The sequence below is a fragment of the Heptranchias perlo genome, chromosome 1 (genome assembly GCF_035084215.1).
Source record: "Heptranchias perlo isolate sHepPer1 chromosome 1, sHepPer1.hap1, whole genome shotgun sequence".
In the NCBI taxonomy this organism is placed as follows: Eukaryota; Metazoa; Chordata; class Chondrichthyes; order Hexanchiformes; family Hexanchidae; genus Heptranchias; species Heptranchias perlo.
The window spans coordinates 121,759,646-121,770,418 of record NC_090325.1 but is presented as its reverse complement, the minus strand read 5'-3'; the positions used below and the strand labels follow the sequence as shown (position 1 = coordinate 121,770,418).

Here is a 10,773-nt window from a genome sequence, read left to right as displayed (position 1 = left end):
CTCTGCGAAGCATCTCTCTCTGCGGTTGCCCTCCCTCCTGCTGTGCAGGTGGATGTGTCACAGCACTGTGTTGTGGAGCTCCACGTGTCAGAGGTGGACGGCGTGGCCAGCGAGGCTGGTGATGCTGTTCGCCCTCCAAGGAGGTCATGACTGCAGCTACGGTGGCCCCCATCCGGAAGATGTACATCTGAGGGGGTCCGCAAGGTAGGTACATGTCTCTGGACCCCGGGGTAAGTGTGCAAGTTTGTGAATTTTATTGTTAGGAGGAGGGTGGTGGAGGCCAAATTTTGTCCAAAGTGACAGAGTGGCCTCCTTCAATGAATGAGGGTCTCCCCCCACAACCTGTCAAATGGACCTTTGCAGCTGCCACAGGCTATTAGCTGCAACATGTCCATTTCAACTGGGAGTGTTTCCCCCAGTAGGGGAAACAGTCCCAGTTGTATCTAAAATCCTACCCCTCCTGAAATATTCCCTTAATCAGGTCTGTTAACGACCTGAAATAGCAAAATAAATACTGCTAAGTGGCACCCCGCCGGCTTTAATTGCCTGCGGGAGTCCCACATGCGGGGGCTGTGCGCGCACGCCGGCACGTCTGTGGGGAACCCGGAAGTGGGCGGGTTGGAGCCGGGCTCCCCACCCGCTCCAGGATTCCCCGATTTTCGGAGCCCCCCAGCCAGGAACGCACCCGATAGCGGGTGCTAAAATAGAGCCCAATGAGTTCATAGCCCCAGCAATGTGTGTTGTGAAACTGAATCTAATATATCTGGTCATTTGTAAACGAGCACCAGAGAAAATGACCATGAAAGCTGCTGGATTATTGTAAAAACCCAACTTGTTCACTAGTAGCCTACACATGATTTCAATCCCACACCATGTGGTCGATTATTAATGTTCTCTGAAGTGGTCTAGTAAACAACTCATTAAATGAACAAACACAATAATCACTACCACTACTGTCTCAGGGCAACTATGGATGAACAATAAATGTGGCCTGGTCAGCATCCCCATATCCTGAGAACAACTTTCATTTATATAGCACCTTTAATGTAGAAGAATGTCCCAAGGCGCTTCACAGTGGTGTAATGAGACAAAGGTGGATGCCAAGCCAAAGAAGGAGAAATTAGAAAGAGTGACCAAAAGCTTAATCAAAGAGATGTTTTTTTGAAAAATAAAACATTAAATCACATACCTCTTTCAAATTGGTGGCTTTGATCGCTCTAAACTTGTAAATTGATTTTTTTTAAATTCCTTGATAGTTTAACGTGGAAGAATTTGTGAATCAAAAATCTAATCTGTAGAACTTCATGATGTTCAGATTATGTTTTATATTCCTACATTGCTTACCAAAGGCCATTTTTATTTTCCATATCAGCAGTGATGGACAAACACCACTCTTCAGGTGTAAGTCTGTGATACAAACATACGAACATACGAATTAAGAACAGGAGTAGGCCATTCGGCCCCTCGAGCCTGCTCTGCTATTTGATAAGATCATGGCTGATCTGATTGTGACCTCAACCCTATTTTCCCGTCCATCTACTATAACCTTTGACTCCCTTGTTAATCAGGAATCTATCGAACTCAGCCTTAAAAAGATTCAATGACCCTGCCTCCACCACCCTCTGGGGAAGGGAGTTCCACAGACTCATGACCCTCAGAGAAAAAAATTCTCCTCATCTCCATCTTAAATGGGAGACCTCTTATTTTTAACTGTGGCCCCTAGTTCTAGTCTTCCCCACAAGGGGAAACATCCTCTCAGCATCTTCCCCTTCAAGTCCCCCCAGGATCTTATATGTTTCAATAAGATCACCTCTCATTCTTCTAAACTCCAGTGTATACAGGCCCAACTTGTCCAACCTTTCCTCATAAGATAACCCCCTCATCCCAGGAATCAGTCGAGTGAATCTTCTCTGAACCGCCTCTAAAGCAATTATGTCCTTTCTTAAATAAGGAATCAAAACTGCACATAGTATTCTAGATGTGGTCTCACCGATGCCCTGTACAACTGTAGCAAAACATCTCTACTCTTATATTCCACTCCCCTTGCAATAAATGACAACATTCCATTTGCCTTCCTAATCACTTGCTGTACCTGCATACTAACTTTTTGGGATTCATGTACTAGGACACCCAGATCCCTCTGTACCTCAGAGTTCTGCAATCTCTCTCCATTTAAACAATATATAGTTTTGCCATTCCTCCTGCCAAAGTGGACAAGTTCACATTTTCCAACATTATACTCCCATCTGCCAAATTTTTGCCGACTCACTTAACCTATCTCTATCCCTTTGCAGGCTCCTTATGTCCTCTTCACAACTTACTTTCCTATCTACCTTTGTGTCATCAGCAAATTTAGCAACCATACATTTGGTCCCTTCATCCAAGTCATTGATATAGATTGTAAATAGTTGAGGCCCAAGCACTGATCCCTGTGGCACTCCACTCATTACATCTTGCCATCCTGAAAATGACCCATTTATGCCTACTCTCTGTTTCCTGTTAGCTAACCAATCCTTTGCTCTGTTTCCTGTTAGCTAACAAATCCTTTATCCAAGCTAATATGTTACCCTCTACACCATGAGCTCTTATTTTGTGTAGTAGCCTTTGATGAGCTACCTTGTCAAAATCCTTCTGGAAATCCAAGTACGTCACATCCATAGGATCCCCTTTATCCATGTTGCTTGTTACTTCCTCAAAGAACTCAAATAAATTAGTCAAACACGATGGCAGTGGCTTTTTTGCTAGATTAATGACTATGATTATACAGAATGCAGTTAAGAGTTATATGATATACCATGTGGCTATTCATAAAATTGGTTAATCCAGGAAAAGCAGAAACTACAAGAAATTACAAAGTTTGAGTGCGTAAATAAATTTACCATATTTTAATATAAAGATATTGGTATCACATAATATTTAAAGTTTATTTTATAGCAGTAGAATAATAAAAATGCTGTCACCTGTACAGTAATAAAACTGTTATGAATAATAGTTTGGAGTTCTCCACCATTTAAGTAGTTTTAATTCTTGATCTTTAATCTAGAATGCCTCACTTGCGATTCTCAGAAGTCTTGGGTGAGTAAAAATGGAACTACAGAATGTATTAGTCACTTTTTAAAGTTACGATAAAACAAATGTCTTCAATGATAAGACTCTACAGTAACCTGTACGCAATTCCGGTGCCTCCAATCTGTTCCCTGTAGAAAACAGCAGAGACTTGCGAAAAAGAGGAGGCACAGTATCCAACTGTGTTAGAACACTGAAACTGAAGCATTACGCTGCTGTCACAGAGCGCTTTAAGGCACAGTACCACTGCCATTTGAGTAGTGATGTGAAGTTGGAACTCCGGTTATGTTGCTCCACACTGTGTGTTCACATCGCTGAAAAAGTTGACAGGACAATTGTCACTGTGACACTGAGCATCAGAGTATTTGCCACAATACCATTGAGTACAAGAGTACACATTCCATACTCCCACTCTTGGCTGAGTTCCCTACCTCGGATGTGCTCTAGAGGAAGGCAACAAATTCAGGACAGGTTTCTCCATCAAGAAAATTCAAGGGGAAGCATTAAATATTCAGGTCTGCTGTAAATACCTTCTCGGATTCCACGGCATCAGTCACTCTTGTGAGCAGTCTGAACATTATGTTTTTATGGGAATTGGCTTACACTGCTCTATATCTACTTGTACAATGATGTGGAGATGCCGGTGATGGACTGGGGTTGACAATTGTAAACAATTTTACAACACCAAGTTATAGTCCAACAAATTTATTTTAAATTCCACAAGCTTTCGGAGGCTTCCTCCTTCCTCAGGTGAACGGTGTGGAAATGAAATTTTCGAATCCTTCGCATTTGAAAATCACAGAACAATGCCTGGTGATTACTGCCCGTTGCCAAGGCAATCACATTGAGCAGACAGAAAGGTGTCACCTAAAAGGCCACCGAATATACAAACCCCCCAAAAAAAAGAGAGAGAGAGAAGGAAGACAGTCAATGACCCGTTATATTAAAAACAGATAACATTTGTTCGCTGGTGGTGTTACGTGTAGTGTGACATGAACCCAAGATCCCGGTTGAGGCCATCCTCATGGGTGCGGAACTTGGCTATCAATTTCTGCTCGACGATTTTGCGTTGTCGTGTGTCTCGAAGGCCGCCTTGGAGTATGCTTACCCGAAGGTCGGTGGCTGAATGTCCATGACTGCTGAAGTGTTCCCCGACAGGGAGAGAACCCTCCTGTTTGGCGATTGTTGCGCGGTGTCCGTTCATCCGTTGTCGCAGCATCTGCATGGTCTCGCCAATGTACCATGCTCTGGGGCATCCTTTCCTGCAACGTATGAGGTAGACAACGTTGGCCGAGTCACAGGAGTATGAACCGTGCACCTGGTGGGTGGTGTCCTCTCGTGTGATGGTGATATCTGTGTCGATGATCTGGCATGTCTTGCAGAGGTTACCGTGGCAGGGTTGTGTGGTGTCGTGCACGCTGTTCTCCTGAAAGCTGGGTAATTTGCTGCGAACGATGGTTCGCAGCAAATTTTTCCTGTTCAAGTATTTATCCAATTCCTTTTTGAAAGCCACAATTAAATCTGTTTCCACCACCCTTTCAGGTAGCGCATTCCAGGTAGCTCACTGCGTAAAAAAGTTTTTCCTCACATCATCTTTGGTTCTTTTGCCAATCACCTTAAATCTGTGTCCTCTAGTTCTCGATCCTTCTGCCAATGGGAACAGTTTCTCTTTATTTACTTTATCTAAACCCTTCACGATTTTGAACACTTCTATCAAATCTCCTCTCAACCTTCTCTGCTCTAAGGAGAACAATCCCAGCTTCTCCAATCTATCTATGGAACTGAGGCCCCTCATCCCTGGAACCATTCTAGTAAATCTTTTCTGCACCCTCTCTGAGGACTTCACATCCTTCCTAAAGTGCGGTGCCCAGAATTGGACACAAAACTCCAGTTGTAGCCAAACCAGTATTTTATAAAGGTTCAACATAACTTCCTTGCTTTTGTACTCCATGCCTCTATTTATAAAGCCCAGGATCCCGTATGCTTTTTTAACCGCTTTCTCAACCTGCCCTGCCACCTTCAAAGATTTGTGCACATATACCCCCATCCCCACCCCTCGGTCTCTCTGTTCCTGCACCCCCTTTAGAATTGTACCATTACCCAGACAAGCTAACAATCCTTTATTGTTTAATCTCTGGAAAAACCACTTCCATTTAGCATATTAGCCACACTTTGGGTGCCTTTTTTTCTTTCAACTTGTAAGAATATGCATTGTTTTTGAAAACCCTGCATTAAAAGTAACTCCAAATCCTGTCTGTAGAAATATGGTCAAAAAGGGTTCACAATCACTTTAAATCATTGGGCCACACTGTAGCTAAAATAAGGTATGAGTAAATGGAAAAAAATCATTCTTGCATCAAAGATGCTTTTATGAAATTTGCGTGAAAAACTGCTTGATTGGCAAAGTAGCATTAAGGTGCTATTCATATGTGCTGATGACAGAGTTCTTAATTTAGGTTCTGATGACCAAAGTTCCCCAAATCTTGCTGATAAATACAAGCTCTGAAATGCCAAACCAACACACTCTGAAGGCTGCCAGCTGCTGTGACTGAAGACTAGAAGAGATCCAGACTCATTCAACAATGAGGACCCAAACAATGCTTTTGCTGTTGGCAACAATTGTCATTTGCCTAGCTGCACATGGTAAGTACTTGTCACTTAGTTTGAGCTTGGTGACATGCCCTTTCTAAGCCATTGTGTTCCAGAATTTAAAGCAGGAAGATGGGCGCAGTTTTAAATGAATATATATATGAAGTTTCATTGATTCTGGAGTATGTTAGACTTGTTAATCCAGTATTAATTTTACTATTAAGGTAGTAGGGATGACAAATTCAAATGATGTTAAAGTATTTGATTCTGCGCTATATATCTCATGTTATTTTGCAGTCAGAACATTTTCACAGCAAATCTTTGCACTTTCTTCTAATTTAAAAGGAAAAGAGAGGAGAATTAAACAATAGAGGTTAACATTGTCTCATATTTGAAATCCAATCCAACCTAATTTAACCAGGTCAATAAGATTGTTTTTTGTTGGGTTTCCTCTCTGATGTAGAGAAACAACAATAGCAATTCTTTTACAGGATTTTCAGTGGTTGAGATCTGGCTTTGAGTTGGATCAATCAGGATTAGTCTGGGTCATATCAATCTGATAATCCAGCCTGATGCCAGTTACATTGATCTCTAGTGTATAGGCATGTTATTGCAGTACAATAATGGTTTAGCAGTGCTCTTATTTGCAAAAGATGCGCGTCTCAGTTCCAAATTAGATAGAATCTTGCTCTTGCATGCCACTTTGTGGTGAGGTTCCAAGTTCTTAGGTAGGTCACAGAATGGGCATCTCTAAGAAGGGTTACTACCAGTTAAGTGTGGGCAGTCACAATGAAACATTGAGGCCAATTTTGCAATATTTGCTGCTAGAAGGTAAGGGTCCTGTCACCAACGTGTACTCAAAAAATTACCCCCATTACTTCCACAGGATGTATTTGGGGGAGTTTGTATCTTTTGCGCTTTCTTCCCTCAGCAAAATGACTGGGACTACAGATACAAAAGGTGAAGGATTTCTGTAAGGTGCTGGAAAACCTCATGTATGATTTCAGATTGTTAAAAAATTATAAATATATATTATTATTACTAATATAAATAGAATCATTGAACTTTACAGCACAAGAGGCCAAGCGGCCCATCATGCCTGTTCCATTTCTTTGGTGGAGCAATCCAAAACTAATCCCAATGTCTCTCTCTCACCCATAGTATTGTATCTTCCTCTGTTTCAAATATTTATCCATTTTCCTTTAAAGATGCAATGGCCTCTCCCTCAACTATTCTGTGTGGCAATGCATTTTATGCTCCATTCCCGCCATTAAAAAAATTCTTCTAATATCTCTCCTCACTCTGTGACAATTTTAAATTGATGACCTTACATCACCAACCAGAGGAAATAGTCCTTCTCTACTCATTGTATCAAAATACTTCATAATTTAAAAAAGACCATTGTAAGCCTCCTCTTAAACTTCTCTGCTCCAGTCCAAATAGTCCCAACATCTCAAACAGATTTGAAATTAATTCTTTCAGCAATGGCTTTAATTTTATTCAAACTGGTCACAGATTGGCTTTGAACAATTTCTAAGCCTTTCAGAAATAAAAAACTTTTCATATTGTTACACAAACGGTTCCACAACCATTGTTAAAAGACAGACCAAATAAACCATGTAGTATATTGCAGGTTACATTGTGAACACAACATTGACACATAATACCTAACTCTGAATAGTGCAGTCCGATTGAACTGTAGAATTCAATCTCTGATTATGTGTTGAACACGGTTTAGAAATTGTATTTATTGAAAGGGCTAGCTACAATCAAGATCATGACTGAATAGTCTCCATACAGCATTGTCTGTTCATTCCTATCAAGTAAACTCTGTAAAATGTGCTGCCAATGAATCTGTGCATCAGGTAAAAGTTCTCTTTAAAAATATTGGGGGGCTGGGTGATGCAGTAAGTAAGCTCAGTGTTATTTCGCCTATGCTAACTAAATTGAAATCGAACCCAATTGATGGCATAAAAGAGAGCCTTATTCTGCAGCCAGCTGTGTTACATCTAACCTGAGAGTACATGATACTGACACAGAATGCCTGAAATGAGAAAGTGTTCCATTACCCAGTACTAACTCCACTCACCTTGATGAGAACAAAAATACAATAACAAAAAAATCCCATTTACAGGGTTCACAAAATAGCCTTTTCCACCCTGACATGTCAGGGATTTCCCTGACTTTCAAATGACATTCACTGCTGTTTTGAACTATATTGGGAAGGAAACAATTGACAGGACTCAGAAACAGATTAAGGTATATTCCAACATGACAGTAAAATATATTTTTCCTAGACGTATGGCGCTAATAGAAATTAGGCCAAGTATCAGAAAAACAGACACACTACCTGTCTAGTGACAGGTTAAATAATAAAAGGCATCAAGAGGATGAAATGTGATGCAGTAGTGAGAGCACTAGGAACATCACAAACATTACATTCTGTAGAATGTTGGGTCATTTATGAATTTGCCCTTCATTTTAATGGAGAGAAAATCATGGGATCATGAACCCAAAGTTCTGATTTGCACTCCAACAGGCAAAACTTCACAACGGGAGCAAGAATTTAGAGAACTGCACCTTAGATATAATATTCTATATTGTAGATTGTAAAAATAAGTGCTGATTCCATTCAATGGAGTAGCCTTACACCAAGTTAACAATTTTTTTGATGTAACTCACATATTTTCAAGTTTCTTGATGTCATTATGAACCCTTCTTGTCTTTTCTCTTTGACTATAGGTCTGTGTATAGGAAACTCAACAAACTCAAGATGCAAATGCGTGAAGGTCATCTCTCGTTTTATTCATCCAAGAAAATATCAACATGTTGACATCTTTCCTCAAGGCTCCTACTGCAGAAGGGTAGAGGTTGTGTAAGTATTAAAGTAAATTCTACCTCCTAAACTCCAACAACAAAGCAAACTTAAGTTGGCAATTCCAATTTCACAAGTCTGGAAAAATTATTATTTGGTTATTTTTTACAGTTTAAGCAGGATGAATTGACTATCTTTGGGGACAAATCTTACATAGTTTTGAATGGACAGCTGATCTTCCCATATTGGTCGAATCTGAATCACACATTTATTGTTGGCACCTAAGGCAGTCACTGTGGACAAATTTTCTATAAAAACACTTAAATGTTTTTTTAAGTTTTCAGTTATGTCTTATATAGCGTAATCTATCTTTATTAATCACCTTTAGAACAGCAACGTTTATAGATGTCACAAAGACTTTTTCTGTAATTTAACAGAATTTAACTTTACATCAGTATACAGAATGGCCTTGTTTTTGATTATTAAAATAAACACTTAAAGAGTTTCTGAATTCAATCATCCACTGCTGGCTGACTCTGGTTTAGCTATTGTATCACTGCTCATTTACCTTGTTGTGGAGATGCCGGTGATGGACTGGGGTTGACAATTGTAAACAATTTTACAACACCAAGTTATAGTCCAACAATTTTATTTGAAATTCACAAGCTTTCGGAGGCTTCCTCCTTCCTCAGATGAATGTGGAAATGAAATCCTCGAACCTTTCGAAAGGAGGAAGCCTCCGAAAGCTTGTGATAGTGAATTCACCTGCAGGAGGTAGTACCGCACCTATTACATTTTATCGTTAATATTTTAACCAAAAGATTTTCTGTTTATGTGTTACAGAATTACCTTGAAGAATGGGAAGATGATCTGTGTTGATCCCAAAATTCAATGGGTCAAAACAGTTGTTACTCTCCTGACTGAAAGGTAAATAATGTCCTTTAATGTTTATTTTTGCAAAGTTGTTTCCTTTTTGTATCATCTGGATAGTATTAGTCTGTAATATCAGTTACATAAACATAAACACACACACATGCAATGCCTGTACAGTCCTCAAGCTTCAACTCCATATTCAGTATGAGAAAACAGCAGCTTCACACAGGCCTTGCAGTGATGTGATGCTTATGGGGCTCATTTCTCTATTAACTTAGAACTCGCTCAACCACTAACCTCCCAACAGAATACAATATATTATCCAGCAGACTTCAATAAATGTGATTGGTTTAATTTACAAGTGAATTTTCTATCTACTGCATTAAACATACTACATATTTGTTCTTGCATTTCCTAGAACAGAAGGAGATGGTGAAGTCACTACGCCATCTGATACCGAGAATTCTTCAACAGAATGAATGTGAAGTGTCCCTACAACAGAGCAAATTCTACTATTCACTGAGCCTAGCTTTTGCTGTTTAACCTATACTGTAGCAATCTGTCCCATAACAGAGTTGTTTTCTACTATTTCACTCGCTTACCCGCTAGTCAATATCATAGCGTTCAGAGATCTACATAGCCCTTTTTAACGTGCAAATAGTCTTTTTTGCTACTTCCATATAGTTTCTGGGGCATAAGTTTTAATGTGTCAAAATATTTTTAAGCCAGTAAATTGAAATATATAAACAAAGTATAAAGGGATTTTAATTTGATTTTTCTACTCTCCATGCACATACAAAAAAATAATTCTTCTCTCATTACAGTTACATGTGTAGATTGTTTGAAACTTTACATGTTTTATATTGGTTTTCGAAAACTTGCTGAGTATTTGGCTGCAGGAATTCTAGATCTGTAATGTAATCAGATGTAATGGTATTGTGAAGGCAGTGTGACAATTTATGTCACTTGATTAGGAATTGTATGTCAAATAGAATGTAATTTAGCACAACTCCAGTGTTAGACTACTGGCAGTTGGTTATATGACAATCTGCTTTATAATCATGGTTTTGTATTTTTGCTGTCAATCAGTTGATAAATGGTGTATTCAGTGAAGTTTATATTTGAGGCTATTTGTTAATAAATGAGTCCAGTCATTGCTTGTTCTGTTAATCTTTCATTCCACTCTTTTAAACCTGCTTTGTATGCATCGTTGAAGGTTCTTTTAAGTTTCCCCGAGATTAAACCTTTTACATTGTTGCAAACACAAACGTGGAAATAACACACTCAATCTTTGCTGGATGCTGTGCTGTGTAAAACGGGTGATAGTTAATCAACTTCAATCGAACTAAAAATCGGGAGAGATGTAAAACTGGCTGCTGATTCGCTATCACCTGCTTAACATTAGCGCACAAGTCAAAATCTACCCCATA

At 39.5% G+C, this 10,773-nt stretch overlaps 1 protein-coding gene across 2 annotated transcripts; it reads left to right on the top strand.

Annotated features, from left to right (window-relative positions):
- Nucleotides 1-5,553: 5,553 nt before the first annotated feature.
- LOC137341592 (interleukin-8-like) lies at nucleotides 5,554-10,497 on the top strand. 2 transcript variants are annotated; one of them, XM_068004949.1, is made up of 4 exons: nucleotides 5,554-5,709; nucleotides 8,398-8,530; nucleotides 9,314-9,397; nucleotides 9,767-10,497. In XM_068004949.1, exons 1-4 carry the CDS (start codon nucleotides 5,649-5,651, stop codon nucleotides 9,777-9,779), a joined length of 291 nt encoding a protein of 96 aa, XP_067861050.1. In that variant the 5' UTR covers nucleotides 5,554-5,648; the 3' UTR covers nucleotides 9,780-10,497. The 2 variants fall into 2 exon arrangements, with proteins under 2 accessions (XP_067861050.1, XP_067860967.1); XM_068004866.1 differs by having other exon boundaries at nucleotides 5,570-5,709; nucleotides 9,762-10,497.
- Nucleotides 10,498-10,773: the final 276 nt, after the last annotated feature.

What these genes read in the sequence shown, in the direction of transcription:
- LOC137341592 (XM_068004866.1), top strand. Translation starts at nt 5,649, where the DNA reads ATGAGGACCCAAACAATGCTTTTGCTGTTGGCAACAATTGTCATTTGC. An exon ending in CATTTGCCTAGCTGCACATG is followed by an intron (nt 5,710 to 8,397) that starts GTAAGTACTTGT and finishes CTTTGACTATAG; the next exon opens with GTCTGTGTATAGGAAACTCA. An exon ending in GTTACTCTCCTGACTGAAAG is followed by an intron (nt 9,398 to 9,761) that starts GTAAATAATGTC and finishes TGCATTTCCTAG; the next exon opens with AACAGAAGGAGATGGTGAAG.